This window comes from Megascapheus bottae, chromosome 21 (assembly GCF_031878675.1).
Source record: "Megascapheus bottae isolate mThoBot1 chromosome 21, mThoBot2.hap1, whole genome shotgun sequence".
In the NCBI taxonomy this organism is placed as follows: Eukaryota; Metazoa; Chordata; class Mammalia; order Rodentia; family Geomyidae; genus Megascapheus; species Megascapheus bottae.
The window spans coordinates 17953028-17977708 of record NC_143529.1 but is presented as its reverse complement, the minus strand read 5'-3'; the positions used below and the strand labels follow the sequence as shown (position 1 = coordinate 17977708).

Below are 24681 nucleotides of genomic sequence, written 5' to 3'. Positions count from 1 at the left end.
TGGAAGTCAGTAAATCACATTTGTCCAGTTTCTGATCCAGTGAGAGCAAACACAGCCAACTAAGAACCTTTTTATAACATTGGCTTTGAACTGGTGAAGCTGGATGAGGTATGCATTGTTGAGACCTGAGCGTAAAGTACACAATTCCTCTTTCTCCTCCCTCACCCTTCAATCTGAACTTACCTCTGCAGAAACAAGCAGAGTATCTGGATAGCCACATGTGGATGACTCTGTGGGAAACCTGGAAAGAATGAAGAGATAGAGCCTGCAGGTAACACAGGCTTTTAGAAAGCTGATTAGAAAGGCCAGACAGTGTGTATGGAAAGGTGGAGGGTGGCAGGGGGAGAGGGATACTTTTCAGACCTCAGACATCAGAGAGACAGAGACAAACATGTAGAAAGAAGGAGATTATGGATCCTGCTCTACTCTGTCCCTTTATGTCAAGGACCAGGGACAGGGCAAAGTGCTTCACACTGCAAGGCTCCCAGTCTAACGGGCTGGCACTTACTAAGTCATTCCTGAAACATGATTTTAGGCAGCCATTGCTACTTCTGACTTCCAGATGATGATGCTCAGGCACTTCAAAGTTTAGTGAATGGGATAGGGTCACACTGGTGAGTGGCAGGCTCCTGTTCCAGAACAGAGAGCCCATGATATTACCAGGGCTGTCCCACACAGGATGTGTCCCGGGGTCTCGAGTCAGAGTAAAGCTCAGCAGTACTTCTTTCCTTAGCAGTAGGCTACAGTACACTGAGGGATGGAGGAACAAAGCAAAATCTCTTTTCCTTAAATCCCTTTTTCTACTACACATCTGGAAATTGGTAAAAGACAAAGGCCTATCTTCAGAATGCTGGTTTTCCCCTTTCCTTTCCCATTCCTTTGTTTGGAATAGTAGTATTAAATTAAAGGTGCAGTCTTGACTGATTTACTTCCCTAATTAACTTTTGAAAGTCCAGGCAACTTTGGAAAGCCAGCACCTTTCCATGGTGTTCACCATCCATTGGATAGCTGAGCAGATGCCCTAGTCAGGCTGGGAGGGGAGTTCTGTGCACAGCACCACTGTGACCAGGAAGAGGGAGGCCACGCTCATGACAGAACATTCACACACAAAATGGGGAAAGGGTACAGTTTTGTTTTGCTAGTAAGGGGCTTTGAACTCAGAATCTGAGTTTCCCCAGTTTTCCCAGTTGCCTGATGCTCTACCACTTGAGCCATGGTGACTTTTTGCTGGTAAACTGGAGATAGAGTCTCATGGACATTTTGCCTAGGCTGGCTTCAAACTACATTCCTTCAGACGTTTTTCTGGGGTAACTAGGATTACAGGTGTGAGCCACTTGGTACCTGGCTAGAAACAACAACAACACACTGGAAACAGATTTTTTGTTTTTGTTTTGGCCAGTGCTGGGGCTTAAATTCAGAGCCTGGGCTGTATCCCTGAGCCTCTATACATTCAAGGCTAGCTCTCTACCTCTTGAGCCATCGTGCCACTTCCAGCTTTTTCTATTTATGTGATACTGAGGAGTTAAAGCCAGAGCTTCATGCATGCTAGGCAAGCACTTACCACTAAGCCACATTCCCAGCCCCTGGAAACATATTTTTTGTTTTAATTAATTAGCTAATTAATTGATTATTTTTTGTGCTGATACTGGGGCTTGAACTTAGGACCTGGGTGCTGTCCCTCAGCACTTTCAACTCAAGGCTGGCATACCACTTACCATATGAGCCATGGTTCCATTTTTATTTTTTCTCTGTCTGGGCTGACTTCGGACTGTGATCCTCAGATCTCAGCCTCCTGTCTACTTAGGCTAACAGAATATGAACCATCAACTCCGAGCCTTGGCACCAGTGCTCTTAATGGCAAAGTATATGGGACCAACGGAATACAGAAAGACAAATCATCATACCATGTAGGGTTAATCAGAGAAACTACTCCCTGAAGAGACTAGACATAATTGATGAGTTTTTAAAGTTTCTGTGAAGAAACAGTTTGCTTAAACTTGGATTGAAATACCCCATAACCCTCCTTTAGGAAATCCCCAACTTTCAAAACGATTCATATTAATTGAACACCTCCAGTGGCTCCAATGGGTCTAAAATTCTGACACGACTTCTTCCTACTAGACTGCTTCAAAGGAATCTTCAAACTCCCAATTGCATAGCATCATCTAACAGAGCTGAAAGATTGTGGCAGAAGTTTATATATCGCTGTCAATTGGTCGTAAAGTAAATGAAAACAGAAGGAGTAATCTTTTCAATGTAGAGTTAGAAAAGTGTTTTGAGAGGTTCATATATCAGCAGAGATTTTATCATCTCTGTATTCATTTGAGACACAGCTAGGTCTTGATTGGTCAAAATGAATAGGACTAATGATCCCCCAGAAATTCAAAGCCTCAGTATTAATTACTTCCCACCAGCTGGCTGTATTTAGAGTACTGCTGGGCATAAGTAGCTGAGTAAGGAAATTTCAGATTTAGAAGTGTCCCTGAACAGTTTCCCCTCCCTACCCGGAATAGTAGCTATAGGAAGAAAAAGAATAGAACAATCTAGTTCAGAGCTTTCATTCTGGAAGTGAGCCGAGTGTCTCTTCTAGCTGAATTTTGTTGTGCTCACAGGATATTGTTTTCCTTTCAAGTAGATTAGTTTTCTTTCTATCGTTCATGGGGAGGCCGGGGATTGGTCATGGGGCTTGAACTCTGGGTCTGGGCACTGTCCCTGAGCTCTTCAGCTCAAAGGTACTGTCCTACCCCTTGAGCCATGGCCCACTTCCCAGTTTCTAGTGGTTAATTGGAGATGAGTCTTACTGTCTTTAGTGCCCAGGCTGGCTTTGAACCTTGATCCTCAGATCTCAGCTTCCTGAGTAGCTACAGGCATGAGCCACTGCACCTGGCTTAAGTGGATTAGTTTTCTACATTTCAAAACCCAAGATTGTGAATAGGAAGTGGGAGAGTTCCACCCTTACAAAATGTCTGGTACAAGAGACAAAGGCTCTCCCTGCTCTTCAGAGTAGGACTGTTCTTAAGACAATCTTTTTCTTTCTTTCTTTATATTTACTTATTTATTTGTTTGTTTATTTATTTATTTTTGCCAGTCCTGGCTTGAACTCAGGACCTGAGCACTGTCCTTGGGCTTTCTCAAGGCTAGCATTCTACCACTTGAGCCACAGCATCACTTGTGGCTTTTCCTATGTATGTGGTACTGAGAAATCAAACCAGGGTCTTCGGGCATGCTAGGCGAGAACTCTACCACCAGGCCAAACTTGGGGCCCCAGTATTCTTAAAACATGCTTCAGAATGGGCATGGTGCTCATGCCACTGCAGCAGCCACTGGCCACATGTGGCTTTTGAGCAGTTCAACTATGGCTACTGTGACCAAGAAATTAAACTTTAAATTTTACATACTTTCGTTTTGTGCCATAATCAGAGTTTGATCGCAAGGCTTTGAGCCCTTTACGACCAGCGAGGCTTCAAACCAAGATCCTCAGATCTCAACCTCCTGTGTAGTTAGGATTATACATGTGAGCCACGGGTGCCAGTTTAATGTACTTTCAATTTTCTGCAGATGGTGATAAAGAGTCAGAGGGTATGATGCAGTCTGTGTCAGGGCTTCTGGCTAACCAAGCTTCCACAGGAGTGACTAGTAGATTCTTTTTGTTTTGTGTTAATGAAAAGCAACTCTCAGAGGGGAGACAAATGAAGAGAGGAGGTGGGAAGAATAAAATTTAATATGAAATTCTTTTTCTTTTCTTTTCTTTTTTTTTTTTTTTTTTTTTTTTTTTTTTTTTGCCAGTGCTGGGGCTTAAACTCAGGGCCTGGGCACTGTCCTTTGGCTTTCTCAAGGCTGGAGTTCTGCCACTTGAGCCATAGCACCACTTCCATCTTTTTCAGAGTATGTGCTACCAAGGAATCAAACTTAGGGCTTCATGCATACTAGGCAAGCACTCTACCTCTAGGCCATGCTCCTGGCCAATATCCTATAAATTAAGAAAGGGAAAGGGAAAATTAAGAAAGGGAAGGTAATTAAGGAGGGGAAAGGGTGATAGGAGAGGAAAGGGGGAAACTGTTGAGAGCTCTGACATTGATCATGATTCATTCTTTCTTAGACTGTGTTGTTCAGTAGTATCTTCCTTTACAATAACTTAAATATAATAATAAAATGCTAAAACATACACACACACACACACACACACACACACACACATATATATATATATATACCAGAAAAGCAGCTCATACGTGTACTCTACCTGACACACACTAAGAATTGTTGACTAGCTCAGATAACAAACTTTTATTGACTGTAGGACTCATAGAAAAACAATGTCCCATCAGATTTCTTTTGCTCATTTCTGGGCATATCTCTTATGGATTCTTCTGTAAGTTAAGTCCATTTGAGTAAGTCACACATGTGAGCAAGTCTCTGAGACAGAACCATTCAGAGCAGGACCCGGCTTTCATAGCTTGACCACAGTAGTTATCATGAAACATCCATGTCAGAAAATAAATAATATTTAACTTAAGCATCTATATTAACACAATGGCTCATGCCTGTAATCTTAGCTACTCAGGAGGCTGAGATCTGAGGATCATGGTTCAAAGCCAGCCTGGGCACTAAAGAACATAAGATTCTTATCTCCAATTAAATCACTAAAAATGGGTAGTGGTACTGTGGCTCCAGGAGTAGCCTTGAACTGAAGAGCTCAGGGACAGTGCCCAGACCCAGAGTTCAAGCCCCATGACTCACAAAAACTACAACAACAAATCTATATTAGCGAAAGTATTAACATTTGTTAACATCTGAATCCAAAATCACAACAAGGAGGCTTTTATTTTTACAATTCTAAAAATCAAAAACAATTTGAGGAATTTTTTTTGGCAATTATGGGACATGAACTCAGGACCTAGGCGCTGTCCCTGAGTCTTTTTGTGCTCAAAACTAGTGCTCTACCACTTGAACCACAGGCTCGCTTCCAGATTTTTTCTATATGTATGGTACCCGGGAATCAAACCCATCTTTGTGCATACTAGGCAAGCACTCTACCACTAGGCCAAAAGGATTTCATTTCTTTATGATCCATCTTAACCAATGTGAAACTGTACAACTGAAATAACAGTGACCTTAACACAACAGAAGGCTCTTTCTTTCTTGTGTAAGTAGGTAAAACCTTGACTGGAGTGGTATATCCATCTTGATGCTTTGCCGTCATGATCACTTCCAGCCCCTGATCTCAAAGGGCAGCTCCAGTATTGGGCAAGAAAGAAAACTACAAAGAGGAAGAAAAAAAGAAAGTCTCTTCCTTTCAAGGACACTTACAAAGTTGTCCTCTTTGTGATGTATGCATCCAGTTAGTTAGAGCATAGCCACGGGCTACACTGCAGATTCTTCTGCCACGTGCTCAGCCAAAATCCTAGGCCTTCTTGCTGAGGGAAAACCAAGATGCATTTGGGGAACCAGCTGGCAGTTCCTGTCACAGGAGCCAACCCTTTACATGCCAGGGTAGAATGTGAATCAGAAAAGTCAAATAGAAACGTCAGCAAAGAATGCACAAGCGTTTCACTAGAAACTTGGAGGGAAGCAGGTGAAGTTGTGGACACAGCTGCCTCCCGGAGGCCAGGGACAGGTGTGGAGCATGTTCCTTCTGTGTATATCATGATCGATATCAGGGCATTTTAGTGCCTGATAGATGCTGCTGACCTGTGAGCTTGGGTCGTGGTTCCTGCCTGAAGCCTTTGCCTCTTAGGCAGAGGTGATGCGTTAGGCATGAAAATGGTCAAGAATTAAGTAATCATAGGATTTAAGGTCAAAGCATTTGACCATAGGCAATTTCCCATGTTTTCTAATATTGAATTTGTGTTGATAAGGCATGAAAGTCTTACTTTCCTTACCTGATCTTCATTGTGTGTACGTCCAAGCAGACTGGACTCAGCACCTATCTCTTCCTCATCCACTATGCTGGGACCGGAGGGTAGACCTGGTGAGCTGTACCCTGCAGAAGACCCATTAGTTAGAATAGAGTCAACCCCATGCTCAGAATACAAAGGCCTAAAGAATCGGAGCCCATTAATCCGGAATCCTAGGAAGTTTTCTGCTATCAAAAAGAAAAAATAAAAACTGAAATATTGTGAGACCAGAATGATTACATTTGTTCATAGGGAATATATCAGAATTTCACATTTCACATTGTTAGTCTTAATAAGTTTTGTTATAAATATTTACCCCAAGAAGAAAGATTTTTTTTTTTTTTATCTTGAGCAACGAAAGTCTAAGGAAAACAGCAGGCTTGTATCTAATCGCTTTTTATTTTCTCAGATCTCGGTCATGTCATTATCTTGGTGCTTACATAACTTAATGAGGGGAGCTCAAGCAGTACTGGGAATCAAAGGGCAAAATGAAAGGGTAACAATTTAAATGGATAGCCAGATGCGTGATACGGATAGAGATGAAGCCTATTAAGGACCAAATTCTGAAAGAAGCTCTTGACATTGATCATTTGTGAAAAGGAGATTTTTTTTCCCCCTTTGTCACATATGTGGTTCTGTACACTTGTCTAGAAACCTTAAGCATCAGACCCATCTGATCCTCAGCTTATGGAATTACTAACACCCCGCCACTTTGAAAAAGCAGACAAGGTTATTAACGTTGGCAGGAAATGAAAATTTGGCTTTAATATACACGTGAAATTGAATTGTCTGTAGCACAAAGCTTTGGAGATTACCATGCAAAATGAGAAAACTATCTAAATTTAAAATTGTCCTCAGTACAGTGAAAAGTAATTTTTGCAGACTGCATTTTTACTGCATTGAAATCCATGAAGAGATTGGCTCTATTAATTTAGATTTAAACAGAGGCTCTGTGTCTTCTAAAAATGGCAAATGAGATGGAAAATGTACTTGAAGAGGGAAAAATGGGCTTCAGAAATGCTGCAGGCAGCAGACTCCCTTCCCACATCCTTGAAGCTGGGACAGTTGTTGGTTTGGGAGAGAAGGTTTTTCCACTGTGACAGGCATTTGTGGCAAAGACAGACAACACCTCAGTCCCACAAAGCAGGCTTCAGGACAGGGAGAGAACAAATCTGGTGAGAACCACGGTAGAAGTTCACAGATAGCTTTTATGTTACAAGTACCCAAGTAGTTGTCTTTGACAGAGAAGAAATTAAGAGGAATTGAATTTATTTTCTCCGATATAAAGTAATTTATAATCCCAGTCTGGAAGAATATGAGAATATGGAATTTAGTTACACAAACCACCTACAAATACACACACACACACACACACACACACACACACACACATACAAAATGTTATCTTTTATGTAAAGAGAAATTGTGTTTCTCATTCCCTAATCTACATTTAAGTTACAAAGACAAAAGAAAGATTTATTTCTTTGTGTGTGTGTGTGTGTGTGTGTGTGTGTGTGTGTGTGTGTGTGTGTGTGTTTGTCATGGGGCTTGAACTCCGTCTGGGCTCTGTCCCTGAGCTCTTCAGCTCAAGGCTACCACCCTACCCCTGGACCTGGGCATTATCCCTGAGCTCTCCAGGTCAAGGCTACCACCCTACCCTTGAGCCAAACCCCACTTCCTGTTTTCTAGAGGTTAATTGGAGTCTCAGGTCATTTGTGCCTGGCCTGGTTTTGAACCTTAATCCTCAGATCTCAGCCTCCTGAGTAACTAGGATTACAGGTGTGAGCCATTGCACACACGCAGTCAGCTGGCAGCGACAAAATATTTATGATTAAATAGATGTTTCATTAAATGATGACTGTTTATTTGGAACTTGATACCTTAACAAATAACTATCAAGAAGAATACATTGGACCCAGGAGGAGACTCAGTGATAAAGTGCTTGCCTAGGAGTGAAATCTCCAGTATCAAAAAACAAATTTGCACTAAGCTGATAACAGTAGTTCATGCCTCTCAGCTACTCAGGAGATTTGAGATCTGAGGACTGGAGTTTTAAGCCCAGGCAAAAAGTCTAATGAGACTCTAATGTCTAATTAGCCACCAAAAAGATGGAAGAGGAGCTATAACAAATGGAAAAGGCTCAGCTTTGAATAGCAAAAGCATGATACTGTATCTAGGTGCTGAGTTCAAGCCCCAGTGCCAGCACCAAGAAAAATAAATTACATTGTCTCAATAGCCAAAGGGGGGAGGTTGGTTGCTAATTAATAATGGCTAACATCTCAGAATCCTTATTATTTAATAGAGTTACAACTATGAGGAAACTGAGAAGAAGTAAGTTATTACCTGTGCTTTGTTTGATAGAGCTATTTAGCGACAACTAAGCTTAGAGCAAGTCACTGGAGCTTCCAGATAATTTATGCATTTGCCAGGTCTTCTTAAAAACCCACACTGCTGAGGAGGCAATGTATCAGAGTAATGAAAGCAACTCTCCTTCCTTTACTGAACATTGCTTTCTTTTTCTTTTCTAGGTATAGCAGTGCTTTATTTACACCTCTATGAGGTGTTCGGGGACCCTGCCTATCTGCAGATGGCTCATGGCCATGTCAAGCAAAGCCTCAACTGCCTGAGCAAGCGCTCCATCACCTTCCTGTGTGGGGACGCAGGCCCCCTGGCCGTGGCCGCTGTGCTGTATCACAAGATGAACAGCGAGAAGCAGGCCGAGGACTGCATCACTCGGTATTCTTGTCTCTGTCAGGGTTATTACCTCGATATCATTCTGCATTCTGCATATATTAGCAAAAGAACATTCTAGTGAGTTTACTTTTCTCTCAGCAGACAAATCTGCATTTGATCAGTTCCCATTCTCATGTTATAGTTAAGGAACAACCATCATAATCCCTATTTTATTACAAGATATAGGACGCTGTTCTGTTCCAGGTTAAACATCAGTTCAGTAACAAGTGAGATCAAAACCTAATCATGTAGTTGCTAATCCATGAGAATCCTTAGATCAAAATCCGAAGGAATACAGGTCCTTTCTCGTAGGACAGCTGGGAAAGGCCTCAACAAATTTGAGTGGGACAGCAGACGGTGCTACACTGCCTTTCTTAGCAGTGGCACACACATGTGAATTTCATTGTGAATATAAACTGTTCACTAGACCCTCATAGATTAAAGAATGACTAAATGGCCGGACGCTAGTGGCTCATACCTGCAATCCCAGCTACTTAGGAGGCTGAGATCTGAGGATCGCAGTTCAAAACCAGGCACAAAAGTCCATTATTCTCTTGTCTCCAGTTAACCACCAGACAACTGGAAGTGGAACTATGACTCAAAGTGATAGAGCGCTAGCCTTGAGCTAAAGAACTCAGGGATAGTGCCCAGGCCTAGCATTTCAAGCCCCGTGACCAATGGATGTGTGTGTGTGTGTGTGTGTGTGTATGTGCACTACACCTATGAGAGCCTAGAAATTACATAGCACAACCTCACATTTTAAAACCCTATTATTTAATAGGTAAAGAAGAAAAGACTATAACCATTCCACTGCAGGCAAGGAAAGTATGTAGTGATAAAATGGCAGTTGATACTAAACAGTGATTTTCACTGTTTTATAAATAAGCTGGGAAAGGGAGAGGGAGGATGCCTACCCAGCAAGTGCAAAGCCCTGTGTGCAGACCCCAATTCCAACTGTAGGAAAGCCTGCAGCATCTCCTGGATGCTAGGGCCTCTTTGAAGTACTCTTTGGGATATGGTGCCATATATCAATAGTGGTGTATTAAAAATTAAAATATTCTGAAGTATAAGCTAAGGTTTCATTCTAGTTTTGGGCTTTTTTTGATAACTTAGTGATCAAGATGTTTTAGTTATATGTTTTTTAAAGTTTTATAATATGACGAATGTTTTATTAATAGCTGGTAGGCTTGTTAAGGTTAAAGGCTGAGAGTATGAATGGATTAAAGGAAAGGATACTGTTATATCCATCACTCTGACTTTCAGATTTGTGGATCTCTTGTCAGAACAAAAGGATAAAAAAGAAAAGCATTCTTGGTAAATGACCCATGCTTATGTCATCTTTTCCATCTGCTCCCTTTTAATGAAAAGAATGCATAATTCTCTCAATGAAATTGCTGGAAGTCCAAAATTATTTGGTGTCATTGTGTGTTTAGTGAGTCTACTTGTTTGTTTGGTTTACTTAGCTTACAGCCAAACTTCCGTCCTCTCACACCCCTTCTGGGATGTTAGGCACTTGCCTTTCTGTAGCATCTGCTGTAATCCATTACCAGCTTACATTTTCTCATGTAATATTTTTTATTATTTTTTCCCTGTTTTTAAATTTTGATGTATAGAGGGGTTGCAGTTACATTCTTTTTATTGTTTTTTGCAACCATAATTTTGAGATTTAAAATCCAAGGAGGTCTTTCAGATCATCAAAAGTACAATCCTTACCCTGGCTCCAATGTCTCACACCTATAATCAAGCTCCTCAGAGTCTGAAATCTGAGGATCTCTGACAGCCCAGGCAGAAAAGTCTTAAGAGACTCTTATCTCCAGTAAACTAAAAAAAAAAAAACCCAAAAAACAAAAAAAACCAAAACAAAACCAGAAGTGGTAGAGCATTAGTCTTGAACACAACAAAGCTCAGCGACATCGTCCAGGCTCCAAATTCAAGTCCCAGCGTCAGCACACACACACACAAAACTAAAAGCCCATGCTTACACAAAGGCACTGAAATGAAAAGACAAGTGCTTCCTTGGGAAGAATCCCTAAGAATCTTCACTTCCGGACTGGATAACGGCCCCAAATTACTTCCAATGTGCAGCAAGCATTTCTCCTTTCCTCAGAGAGGTCTTGGACCCTTTAACTCCCCCAAAGGTGTGTGTGTGTGTGTGTGTGTGTGTGTGTGTGTGTGTGTGTGTGTGTGTTCATTTGTATTCAGGTTGTCCTGCAAATAGCCAGGGCAGATAATAGCACATAGCTCTAGATAATTCTCCAGCATGGTAACACATCCCTGTTCACTCTTTCTGTCCAGGGATACTTATGCCACAACACAGACAGAGCACCCTATCTCTTGTTCCCACCGAGGACCACCTTGGCACAGTCAGTGCTTTGGGGCCAGTACTTAGAATGACAAGAGAGGTTAAATGTTTCTGTTCTGTTTAACCTTTCTCCTTGTAATGCACGCGTCAAAAAAACCCAATTCTTTGTCTTTGGTTTTCCAGTATTAAAAGGCTTTTTGAGGACCGGGAATTTGGTAGAGTGGTAGTGTGGTAGAGTGCTTACCTAGCATGCACAAAGTCCCAGGTTCAATTCCTTGGTACCACATACATAGAAAAAGCTGGAAATGATGCTGTGGCTCAAGTGGTAGAGTGCTAGCCTTGAGAAAGCCCAAGGACTGTGCTCAGGCTCTGGCAAAACAAAACAAAACAAAACACTTTTGATAGAATGCAATGCAAGAACCAGTCAAGAACCCTCAGAGGAATAGTGCTAAGAATGGGACAAAACTACATTTGCAATGTTTCCATTCTTCCTCTAGTAATATTCCTGTGCCTTGCTTAACTCTTTCAAAGATTGGTTGCTATTAATACCAATCATCAAAACAAATAAGTAGAACTGCAGTTATATACAGGTGAATTCCAGAACTTCTGAAAACACATAAAACAACTATTAGAATGTGTCAGTGCTACTACTATTCTCTTTCTTTCTTTCTTTCTTTCTTTCTTTCTTTCTTTCTTTCTTTATCTTTCTTTCTTTCTCTTTCTCTCCTTCTTTCTTTCTTTCTTTCCTTCTTTCTTTCTTTCTTTCTCTCCTTCCTTCCTTCCTTCCTTCCTTCCTTCCTTCCTTCCTTCCCTCTTTCTTTCTTTCTTTCTTTCTTTCTTTCTTTCTTTCTTTCTTTCTTTCTTTCTTTCTTTCTTTCTTTCTTTCTTTCTTTCTTATTTGTGGGACTTGAATTCTGGGCCTGGACGCTGTCTCTGAGCTTTTCAGCTCAAGGCTACCACCCTACTCCTTGAACCACAGTGCCACTTTCAGTGAGATAAGAGTTTCACTGACTTTAATGTCCAGATTGGCTTAGCCTCCTGAGTTGCTAGGATTAATCACACTAGGATTAGGCGTGACTTAAGGTTTTGTCTTTTTTGTTGTTGTTGTCGATTGTGGAGCTTGAACTCTGGGCCTGGGCCACCACGAGGCCCACCTTTAGTAATCATCAGCCTAATGAATTTTAGCACTACTTCTTCAAAATCCAGGGGAATATGGCCTCTTATTAATCCAAACACTACTGCAGCAAGATAATCATTCTGACCAATACTTTATTATTACAACATATTTTAATAGTATTTGCTACCTGCTTTGAGAAATCCAAGTCCTCTGAGTTTGGTGGGCAAGGTAATTGGAATGCTAATTTTGTATCGCCACCTAGTGGTATTGTAGCTGACAACATTGGGAAATAAAGGAGCCTCATTTTCTTTTTCTTTTTTCTTTTTTTTTTTTTTTTGGTGGGTCATAGGGCTTGAACTCGGCCTGGGTGTGCTGTCCCTGAGCTCTTCAGCTCAAGACTACCACCCTCCCCTTGAGCTTCAGTCCTTTTGTGCCCAGGCTGGCTTTGAACCTTGACCCTCGGCTCTCAGCCTCCTGAGTAGCTAGGATGACAGTGTGAGCCACTGTGTCTGGCCTTGGAGCCTCATTTTCTGATAGTGTGATTCAGATATTTTAGTTTGTAGGAATATCCTTGAAGCTAATACAATAATTGTCCTGAATAACATTTTTTTAGAATGTAGCATTTGCTTGGAAAAAACAAATGTCCTGTTTCAGATCCTATTTTTACTCCATGGGGTTTTCATATTCAAATTCTCTACAAGTTGATAGATTTGGTTCTCATCTGAACTCTGCAGTCTTCATACCATACTCTAGCCAAGCAGAGTCAGTGAGCCTGCCCTGGGTCAGAGAGGCAGAACAGGAGGACCCTCCCCAGTGCTCCTCACACCTGGGAGGGAGCCCTAACCCTCCAGCCCTCCTGTGGGCTCCCAGGGCTTCCACTTCTGCCTCTGTGCACTGTGAGACTGCCCATGGCTTGGGCACCGAGAACAGGGGAGAGGAAGTGAGCTCCCCACCGGCTCTATCCGTCCTGCTGAGTCCTTGTGTTTTGTTGCCCCCTGGAGCCCACTGCTAGGCTTCTTGGCTGTATGAAGGAGGCCACGGGAGTACGAGAGAGGAAGATGGCCGTCTTCCTTCCTTTCGTCCTGCTACTGTTCCTTCTCGGAGTCCTCGGATAGCTGATGGGTGTGTCATATCCAGGATTGAAAATGGCATTTAGTGGGAAGAACAGAGTGGAGTGTGCTTACTGTACCTTACTTGACACCAGAACTACAAATAACTCTGAAATGCTGAACTACATCAATTATAATACATCCGCTTAATTATAACAGATCCACATTACTCTGCAACTCATAACGAGTGGGAGTGTTCTTCATGTGCAGACACAGAATTATTGTAAAGGGGTACTGTTAAGCAGTCCACTATAGAGCATTTGGTGAGAACGCATTGTATTTGTATATTTATGCGTGCTTCGATGTGCATAAAATTAGGAATATACAAAAAAAATGAGTAAGCAGCTTTGTTTCCAAAGGTAAGAACTAGAAAGCCTCGAGAGACTAGAAGACTGTGGTTAATCAGGCTGTTATATAGTTACTTCTGCAGGCATGTTTGCTTAAGCAGTAAACTAAGGAAGAAGAAATGCAGCAGGCATTTTATTTTATAAAAATAGATTTTGCTTTGAGTGTTGACTTAGTACTTTTCTTGTCTAAATGTCATCCCAACCGGCAGCTCTACTTAAGTATTCTTCTTAGGGCCAAGCCTCTGGGAGGAAGCAGTAATGGGGGGGCGTTCAACCAACGTTCTCATATTCTTAGATTCCTCTGTCTGCCCATTGTAAACTAAAGCAATTTAATTGAGGCCTAATGTCTGTGTAGGTCTATTTTTAATTTACCATTTATCTTAAAACTTATGCCTATACATTGTCCCTGAGCTATTATGCTTAAAGCTAGCACTCTACCACTTGAACCACAGCTCCACTTACAGCATTTTGGTTAGCTGTAGTCCACAGCCTCCTGAGTAGGTAGAATTAGAGGCATGTGGCACCAGCATTCAGCTAATCTACCGTTTTAAATATATACCAGTATGTGATCCTTTTCAAATTAACTTTGGCATTGTGTTTCTATTTGTAGGTTAATTCACCTAAATAAGATTGATCCCCACGTTCCAAATGAAATGCTCTATGGACGCATAGGCTACATCTATGCTCTTCTTTTTGTCAATAAGAACTTTGGAGAGGAGAAGATTCCTCAAAGTCATATTCAGCAGGTAACAAATTTCTGTATTTTTTACAAGTCTTTTAGGAATCTCACTTATTTACTTTGCCTGTTTATACTGGCTCTGTCTCACCACTTAGCACATCCTAAGCCAGATGTACAGGCAGGTCACCAACAGCTTCACAGGGCGTGTTGCTAGAAGCCTATGGGGGGGCTGTGAAGTCAGGGCCTGAGGTGGAGAGTTCAGAGCTCTTTAGAGGGAGGCAGAGCCAGAGTTCCTCACAGATGCACACATCTCATTTTGGGCCTAGAGGAATGTGGGTTTTCCCTGGACCTGTGATTTTTTTTTTCTTAATTGTTATTATAAACGTGATATACAGAGAAGTTACAGTTACGTAAGTCAGGTAAAGAGTATATTTTTAGCTGGGCACCAGTGGCTCACACTTGTCATCCTAGCTACTCAGAAGGCTGAAATCTGAGGATCATAGTTCAAAGCCAGCCCAGGCACGAAGTCCAAAGTCTGTGAGACTCTTATCTCCAGTTACCACCAGAAAACTGGAAGTGGTTCTGTGGCTCAAGGAGTATGGTAGTAGCTTTAAGCTGAAGAGCTCAGAGACAGCGGCCAGGCCCAGAGTTCAAGTCCCACCACCAACCAAAAAAAAAATGTATTTCTTTTGGATCATGTCACCCTTTCCTTACACTTTCCCAGCCTGCGAATTTTTTACTATCTAGTGAAATGACTTCAAGATCCTCTCTGCCCTTCCTCATTTAAGCTGAACACAGCCATGCTCATTTCTCTGAAACAGAAGCAACACATACATACCCTTCCCTGGCTAGAAAATGGTGTTTAATTTACCAGTTCTTTGAAAGCTCTTAGAAAAATCCCTTTCTCTGTCAGGAAAGCTTTTAATTATCTTGTTATTCTGGTCATCTTTCTCCCTGTAGATTTGTGAAACAATTTTGACTTCCGGGGAAAGTCTCGCTCGAAAGAGAAACTTCACGGCAAAGTCTCCACTGATGTATGAATGGTACCAAGAATATTATGTAGGGGCTGCACATGGCCTGGCAGGAATTTATTACTACCTGATGCAGGTGAGGAATGTGTTTGGAAGCATGTGCTTCCTGACACAGGTGAGCTGTTACGAGGGAGGTAGATCCTGAGCCGTTTCCGTCCTTGTTAACCACTGTGCCATACTGCTTGTGATCACTTGCTTTACACCAACCAAAGAGCAGTTTACCCTTTGTGTATGTGCACACATGCATATATGCACTCGCTCATCGCGGAGCTTGAATGCCATCCCTGAGTTGTTTTGCTTGCAGCTAGTGCACTACCATTTGAGCCACAGCTCCATTTCTGGGTTTTTGGTAGTTAATTGGAAATGAGTCTCATGAGAAGGGGTATCAATGTGCAAGAAGTAATGCACCCACTATCTGATGAATGTAACTAACCCCTCTATATATTTCCCTGACAAAATTAAAAAAAAAAAAGTCTATGACTTTCCTGCCCAAGCTGGCTTTGAACCTTGATTCAAAGATCTCAGCCTCTTGAGTGGCTAGGATTATAGCCATTATACCACGGGTATCTAGCTTCAGGCCCTTTGTAAGGTATATAAACATAAAAGTCAAAGCATAAAAGTCATTTGAAATGAAACTTGATATGTAGGTAAACATTTTTGCTACCTGTGAAGACTCAAGTATTTGGGCCTGTAATTCTGTGGGACGTTCCCTTTTGCTCTTCTTTTCAACAAATGCCTTGAATTAATAAGAATAATATTATTCTAAGGCTGGGAATGTAGCTTAGTGATAGAGTGTTTGCCTACCATGCATGAAAGCCCTAGGTTTGATTCCTCAATGCCACATAAACAGAAAAAGCTGGAAGTGGTGTTGTGGCTCAAGTGGTAGAGTGCTAGCCTTAAGCAAAAAGAAGCTCAGGGAGAGTGCCCAGGCCATGAGTTCAAACCCCAGGACTGGCAAAATAATAATAAATATAACATTATTATTATTCTACACTATAAGGATATAACTCATTTCAGGAGACAGTACAAAATCAAAAATACCAAAAGAGCAGTGTCCAAGGCTCACGTAGAGCAAAGACCAGTATATATATATATATATATATATATATATATATATATATATAGTTTTTTTCTCTCTCTCTCAAATATATATGTATCTAGCTATCTATAGCTATATGTATCTTACCTGAAAAATAGCTGAATGTGCGACATCCAATAGTTCTTAGGGTCTGATAGTGTTGGAAGACATCAAGCAAAATAAAATAGACTGAAAACTGATAGAATTCACTGCAGAGAAACGAGAGAGCTTGTCAGAGGAGAACTTCTCACAAAATACCATTTTTCAGGGACTTAACAAGTTCTCCTTAAGGGAAATTTGCACTTATGAGTAAGAATTTATGGCAAAGGAAAATTGAAGCTTAATACCTGCTGGTCTTAATGGTACCTACCCCACCTTCTTAGAGCTCTGTGTGGCATGAAGAAGTGCTTCATTAATTTGTTCAACACGAGTGCTTGCTGGCCACGTAGCTGGTTGTGGTATGTTCATTCGTGTCATACCTATCTCCTTCCAGAACCAAGCTGAAAACTTCAAGGTTGCTGTAGCTTTTGAATACTGAGTCACACTTGGACTGCTATTGGCAGTCAGAGGCCAGCCGTTTTGTTATATGTATTCGGTATTTTTCAGTTCGTTTCTGACAATAAATTAGGTTTTCTGACGACTTAAATTCATAACCCCCCTTTTAAAAAAATTTTTGTGGGTCATGGGGCTTGAACTCACCTGGGCACTGTCCCCGAGCTCTTTAGCTGAAGGATACTACTCTTGAGCCAAGCCCCACTGCCCATTTTCTAGAGGTTAATTAGAGATAAGAGTCTCAGGTACTTTTGTGCCTGGGCTGGCTTTGAACCTTGATCCTCAGATCTCAGCCTCCTGAGTTGCTAAGATTACAGGCGTGAACCACCACACTCAGCTTTTTTGATAGTTTTTTATTGGAGCGAAGAATCTCATGCACCTTCCTTCCTAGGCTGGCTTCAAATCTCGACCCACAGAGCTCAGCCTCTGAGTAGCTAGGATTAAGGTGTGAACCACCAGCATCCTAGCTGTTTAGTTTTTAAAGCCTGCTTCTGAACGTGTTAAGTAGACTCACACACACAGGTTTTGATATAGGAAAGTGATCTGTCTATAAGTGACAACAAATACCGAGAAATAGTGCATACAGTAGTCCATAGTAGTTAACTAGTAGCCCAATTTGAGTTACTTTAAAATGGAATCACAGAAGAGTAACTAAAACAAAGATGTCCACTAGCTAAAAAGATGTGATAATATCGAAAGCCTTTTAATGGTTCTAATTCCTTTGGTGTGGTTGGTTTCTGTTTATTTGCTTGTTGGTTTCTAGGATAAAACTTATAGTCCTGGGAAGGTCTGGTTTGCTTTAGCAAAAACTCTGCATCTCGTTCTTAGCCCAGCCTTCAAGTGAACCATGGGAAGTTGTGTAATCTGGTCAAGCCCAGCGTGGACTTCGTTTGCCAGCTGAAATTCCCGTCAGGCAACTTCCCGCCCTGTGTGGATGACAACCGGGACCTGCTGGTGCACTGGTGCCACGGCGCCCCCGGCGTCATCTACATGCTCCTCCAGGCCTACAAGGTACCGTGGGGTTTCTTCAAGATTGCAGAGCAGAAATTACTCCTGCCGTCCTCAGAGAGACAAACACGTTTATCACTTATTGGACCCAGGATAACATTGCTAAGTGGATTCGAATTTGTTCTCACACTACCCATTGTATTAGCACACACGAGTTCATAGAACAAGACAAAGCTTCCCCCACTGGAGAGTCAGGATTATTACAGCAAGGCAAAACCAAGAAATGTGAAATGGTGAAACTGCATGCAGAATCACTTTGTGGGTCCTCAAAAACATTAAGCATTTAATTAGCATGTAATCCAGCAATTCCGTTTATAGGAATATGCCCCCAAACACTAACAGCAACACGTTAAAGGGCCAGGTGCAATAATGGCTCATGCCTACAGGTCTAGCTGTTTGGGAGGCAGAGATAGGATAGTCTTTTAAAACCAGGCTGGACAAAGAATTACTGAGACTACATCACAAAGAACAAAATGAGCATCGTATACACCTGTAATCCCAATTATGTGTGAGGCAGAAATAGGATTGTCATCCAAGGCTATCCCAGGCAAAAGCACAGAATCCTATCTGAAAATAACTAAAGCAGAAAGGACTAGGAGTGGTGAATCACATGATTTCATACTCCAATACCACCCAAAAAAGAAATTCAAAGATACATGCACATCAATGTTCATAACATCTTTCCAACAAGCCAAAAGTAGAACTTATCCAAGTATTCATCAGTAGACGAGTGGATAACAAAGTATGGTATATACATGCAGTGGAATATTATTTAGTCATAATAAGAATTGAATTCCAATATCTACTGCAATATTCAAGAACCTTAGAAGCACTCAAAGTAAGATAAAGCAGACATATGATTCTGCTTGTATGAAACTATAATATAAGGTTATCTAGAATAGAAAGATAGGCCATAGAGATTTGCTGTTGGGTATTGGGTTTCTATTTGGATGACAAAAATGCTTTTCAAATCAATAGTGATAGTGTTACACAGCATTGTGAGTATAATACCAATAAGTTACACACTTAAAATGGTTCAAATTGTAACTGCTATAATAATGTATATTTTATCACAGTAAAAAGATATGAATACCACAAGTTGTTCACCATAGTAAACCTGCAGTCAAGGAAGAAAAGTAGTTTTTGTTTTGTTTTTTGCCAGTCCTGGTGCTTAAACTCAGGGCTTAGACACTGTCCTTGGACACATTTTGCTCAAGGCTAGCACTCTGCTACTTGAGCCACAGCACCACTTCTGACTTTTCCTGTGTATGTGCTACTGAGGAATCGAATTTGGGGATTTGTGCATGCTAGGTGAGCACTCTTCGCTCCTGGCCCTGGAAGAAAAGATTTTTAATTGAAAAAAATAGAAGTAAAAAAAGGTATCTATGATCTTTGGTACTAGGTCCATAAATTACAAATATACAGACTATAAAGAGGCAATGCTTTTAGCACATCAAATTCTATGTTTCAGAAAGTTGGACAGAATGGGGAAAAAAAATTTGTTGGCGATGCTAGTTTTTAAACTCCTGTGCTTGCCAGCCAGGTGTTCTGCCAGCTCTGACTGTGTTGGCCTTTTGTTACTGTACAGGCCCCCTGGGCCTAGGTCCTCCTGTTTATGCTTCCTGCATAGCTGAGATGGGAGGCATGCACTGCCACCCTCAGCTCTGCATTGAGTCTAACAACTGTTGACCCAGACTGTCTTCCGTGATCCTGTCTATCTTAGCCTCTCAATTAGCTAGGATTATAAGTATAATCCAGCTCATCAGGCTTAGTAGAGATAATAATAACGGTAACTTTTAGTCTACCTTTGTGGACATTCAGTTTGCAATGAGATATTAAAACTATCTAATGAAAACTCAGGCATTGGTGACTCATGCTATAATCATACCTACTGAGGAGGTTGAGATCATGGTTTGAAGCCGCCTTGGGCTCACAAATCTGAGAGATTTTTATCTCCAATTAAACAGCAAACAGGCAGAGGTGGAGGTGTGGTTCAGAAGCCTTGAGAGAAAAACCTAAATGAGAGTTCAAGGCACTGAGTTCAAGCCCCAAGTACCAGGCACAAAAAATGAAAACGATCTGCTCAAAATATGTCTTGAGACTTTGAGTACAATATAAGAGGCAGCAAAAGATGTTGTTAGTTGAATAGTGATACTTCCCCAATAAAACAGATGTACACCAACACACCTGCAAACCTTAGACTATACTGAAGGTCATGCCTCATTATGACAGCAGTGCCAGGCAGTTTAGCCATCTGTCACTATCAGAATAATACAACTGTCCGCCACCAACTCCCTTACCTTCTCTTGCCAAACTCTACTTCCTTTCCTCCCTCTCTCCTTGTCTCCAGAACAGGAGGCACTGACAATAGGACTTCCTTATGTACCCTGAATAGTGAAGGTCATGTTTCTTGAGTCTGCAGGTGTTCAAAGAGGAGCAGTACCTCTCTTATGCCTACCAGTGCGCTGATGTGATCTGGCAGTATGGGCTACTGAAGAAGGGCTATGGGCTGTGCCATGGAGCTGCTGGGAACGCCTATGCCTTCCTGGCACTATACAACCTCACACAAGATATGAAGTACTTGTACCGGGCCTGCAAGGTAGGCAGCAGAATGCCCTCAGAAAAGTCGCTCCTCTAGGACAGTGAGAAAGGGCTGTAGTTCATCTGATATAATTAACGTAGTTCAAAACCATAAGTCTCCAGGTAAACACACACACACACACACACACACACACACACACACACACACACATATTTGCTGTCCTTGGGCTTGAACTCTGGGCGTGGGTGCTGTCTCTGAGTTCCCTTTTTGCTTCAGTCTTGAGGTTACTGCTCTACCACTTGAGGGCACAGAGCTCCTTTCAGCTTTTTCTGAGATTTATTAGAGTAAGAATCTCGTGGACTTCCCTTGGAAACATGTGGCTCTGAGAACTCACTTGCTTCCTAACCCAATCTGTGTACTGTCTTTCCAGCCATTTATATCTCATCACTAAACATTTGTCTTTGACTTACTAGGTCTCACAGTAACACATAGGACAATCTCTCCCAGTCTCTAGGAAGAAATTACTGCAGTAATTTAACTTATTCTCCTTTTCAGTTTGCTGAGTGGTGCTTGGATTATGGAGAACATGGATGCAGGACCCCAGACACCCCCTTCTCGCTCTTTGAAGGTATTTTCTCCTTAGTAATTAGTGTTTTTGAATTTGTGTTGTATCAACAATTTAATTTAATAGTTCCTGCAACTGTTTTATAATATGTGACATGAGCATTAAAAATCAGTTAGCACATAATTCTAATTGTTGTAAGAGTAAGTTAGGCTCCATGGCTGTAAGGTTGTAAGGCTCCATCTGTGGAACCAGCCATAACTCGCATCAGCAGAAAGCATGCATACATTACTTCCTTATGTCCCAGAGGAGCCTGAGGCCCAAAGTGCTCTGGGGCAGAAACTCACCAGCCGTTAATGACTGGGGCAGTAACCACAGGAACATGTTAGCTCAAGGCTACCACCCCACCCCTTGAGCCACAACAACACTTCTGGTTTTCTGGTGGTTAACTGGAGATAAGAGTCTCATGGGGGGCTGGGAGTTTGGCCTAGTGGTTAAAGTGCTTTCCTAGCATGCATGAAGACCCGGGTTCGATTCCTCGGTACCACATACATAGAAAAAAGCCGGAAGTGGTCCTGAGGCTCAAGTGGTAGAGCTCTAGCCTTGAGAAAGTCCAAGGACAGTGCTCAGGCCCTGAGCTCAAGCCCAGGACTGGCAAAAAAAAAAAAAAAGAGTCTCATGGGTTATAGTGCCGGGCTGGCTTTGAACCACAATCCTCAGATCTCAGCCTCCTGAATAGCTAGGATTATAGGCATGAACCACCCCATTGGGCTTTGCCTGCATTCTTGCTCCCAGTACTCTCCCCAAGTAACAACTGACCCCTTCACTGGGAAGCCCCTATGTGTAGAACTACCATGCCAACCAGGCCGATCCTCATTTTTGATAATTCTGTGCCATTAATGTCATTAATGTGCCATTAATGTTCCCCACACTGCTCTATGATATGGAGTTATTTGGTGTAATAATTTCACTTCTTTTTCTTCCCATAGGAATGGCAGGAACAATATACTTCCTGGCTGACCTGCTAGTTCCTATGAAAGCCAAATTCCCTGCATTTGAACTGTAAAGGGAGATCAGAGGTTGCGTCCGAAGCATGACCCTCGTGTGCACTCACATCTGGGCTGTGGGCTTCTGTTGCTTTTCAAGGAAATACAGAATCCAGCTGTGTATTTGAGTTAATTGTGTTTTTTTTTTCCCCAGAATTGTCCCAACTTTGATTCCTTTATTATAAACTTTTATTTAAAAAGAGGCAAAAAAAATCTTTTTAGATTTTTTTTTCCTGAAAGGATGGATAATAAGTACAATCCTCTGAGGTCATTTACGTGTATTTTAGGACGTGGAGGAAATCTTGTTTTTATTTAAGTTTATGAATGTAACTATCTACTACTCTAAAAGTGTTTAAAAGAAACTACATATTGCTAAGCAGAGGGAAATATATGGCTGTTGCTAAATATTACTCTCTACCTCTTCTGCTTCATACTTTAACCCCCATGGGGGGTAAGTTTTGTGTTTTGCTCTTCTTTAAGTGGTGATTATGGAAGAGAACAAGATTTAAATAGAGGCTTCTAGGAAGAAAGACACAAGAGCTGCAAACTAGACTTGGAAACTAAGCACCACTTTTCCAATTCCTAATGCCTGTTTGCTCTAAAGATAAAATAAATGCATTGTAAAATTTGCTTCTGATTTGACAATAAGACATCTGGGAATGCATGCCAGTGTTGATATCAAAAACTTTTTGAACATGGTGGCTGACATACATTCTTTTTTTTTTTTTTTTTTTTGCCAGTCCTGGGCTTGAGCTCAGGGCCTGAGCACTGTCCTTGGACTTTCTCAAGGCTAGAGCTCTACCACTTGAGCCTCAGCACCACCTCTGGCTTTTTTTCTATGTATGTGGTACCGAGGAATCGAACCCGGGTCTTCATGCATGCTAGGCAAGCACTTTAACCACTAGGCCAAACTCCCGGCCCCTACATTCTTATTTAAAGTTAGTTCAAGGTGAGTTACCAATAGCACTTTTAGTGTTGTTATTTTTTTTTAAGTTCAGTGCTCCTTGGAACTATTTAGTTTGATTTGTTTGGTTGGTTTTGGTGTCCGATTAAGATCAGGAAGCATATTCTCTGTGTGCATGCGCATGTGTAGGAGTCCAGGCTGCCCAGTTCCACTTACCTTCTACATCTTGACAGTGACTATAATCTAATACTTGCTGTCCAGTTCAGGCTGAGGGATCAGTTCCTTCCCATCAGTTTCTCAGCGTTGGCATTTCCCCCCAGTAGAATAACTTTCCACTTCTGCCTTATAAGCAGAGCAAAAAAGGCATGCCAGAAAGGTAATCACTAGAGAAAGAACAATAAACTTCAGCTAGAAATTTTACTTATTAGGAAGCATTGTCCAGAGAACAAGCCTTCTTGTAAACAGATGTATCTTTGCGTATTCCAGTCTTAACATTTCATCAGTTTCTGAGACCATAAAATCAGGCTTTATATGATAGATTAGGATTCCTTGAGGCTTCAAATTCTGTACAAATCTGTTCCTCCTCCACTTCCTCCTCCCCTTCTCCCTCTTCCTCTTCCTTGTCTCCACTTCTGTCCTTTCTCGTTTACTGCCTTTTCTAGGGTACTCTTTTTGACTGATTTTGGAAGATTCTGAAACTATAAAACAACAGGGTCTGAGAATTTTAAAGGTGCCTATTTCTTGGCTTTCTTAGCCACAAAAAAAAAACAGGCTGTTTTTATTGGAACTTTAAACCAGGTCCTCACAGAGTGCATGCCAGCTCCTGTGGGTAGCAGTCCCTTATTATTTTCAGTTTAACACCAAAATAGCTAATATCACTGGAAATTGTCTGATCCTTTAAAGGTTGCAAACAGTAGGACCTAAAAACCCACTGCTCAGTTCAGAGCATGAGACTCCTCTCTTCCTGTCTACAGTACCACTGTTGAGCTGAGGACAGCTGTGCCTTTCTTGGGAGAGTTTCTAACAGTGGTGTTGACACTTAAACCAGGAAGTATTGCACAGTAAAGCTCATTTGCCTTTTTCCAGGTGTCCACTTTGAGGGAATAAAGCTCCCTTGGCTTAATCAAATGTCTTCTATTGTGCCTGTACCTTTAGCTACAATAGTTAAATTCACCAAGGGAAAAGAACAAAGCCACTCTCCTTCTGCAAGCTGAAGCAGCCCTGACCACAGTGCTTCTTGAGCATTTTGATGAAGTACTCAAAACAGGGAAAAGAATATTCTCAGTAATATTCTGTTCATATTTGAATTGCAGTTAAGCCATTGTCATCCATTAACAAATTCATGCTCGTACACAAGTGTAAGTTTCTACTTATCTTTTTCATACTTGTGCTTTATAAGACTTAAGCTGGTAGGGTGTTTGTACCATTGCTTCCTTACACTAAAGAGCTAAGAAAATGTTGATAAGATTTTAAACAGAGTACAAAGCCAACACCAATATCTATCACCATGGTAGTGACTAAAAGAAAGTTCCACTAGCTTTCTTAGTTTCAGAAGGAAGCAGCATCCTTATTTTAGTTCAGTTCAGATACTTTTCTTGTTGGCTGTAACCCTTCCCCTCGGCAAGCTTGCTGAGATATCTCTATGCAAAAATTAGTGGTGAACTCCAAATCTTGTCAAGCAATGCTCATTAACCCCACCATGCTTTCAGATAGTGGTGAGAAATCTCAGTAGTTAACTTTTGAGTTCCCACAGGGATTTACTTTCATCTGAGTT

General features: G+C 41.5%; 1 protein-coding gene across 4 annotated transcripts in view; it reads left to right on the top strand.

The window, feature by feature from the left end:
• Positions 1–22124, top strand: part of Lancl1 (LanC like glutathione S-transferase 1) — a 34797-nt gene extending 12673 nt beyond the window's left edge. For all 4 annotated transcript variants that reach the window (XM_090354748.1, XM_090354752.1, XM_090354749.1 and 1 more), the window contains 7 exons: positions 8426–8633; positions 14116–14251; positions 15145–15291; positions 17674–17856; positions 20276–20452; positions 20951–21023; positions 21947–22124. In XM_090354748.1, the coding sequence (XP_090210874.1) occupies positions 8426–8633; positions 14116–14251; positions 15145–15291; positions 17674–17856; positions 20276–20452; positions 20951–21023; positions 21947–22023 (1001 nt within the window). In that variant the 3' untranslated portion in view covers positions 22024–22124. The remainder of the gene's footprint in view (positions 1–8425; positions 8634–14115; positions 14252–15144; positions 15292–17673; positions 17857–20275; positions 20453–20950; positions 21024–21946) is intronic.
• The last annotated feature ends 2557 nt before the right edge of the window (positions 22125–24681 follow it).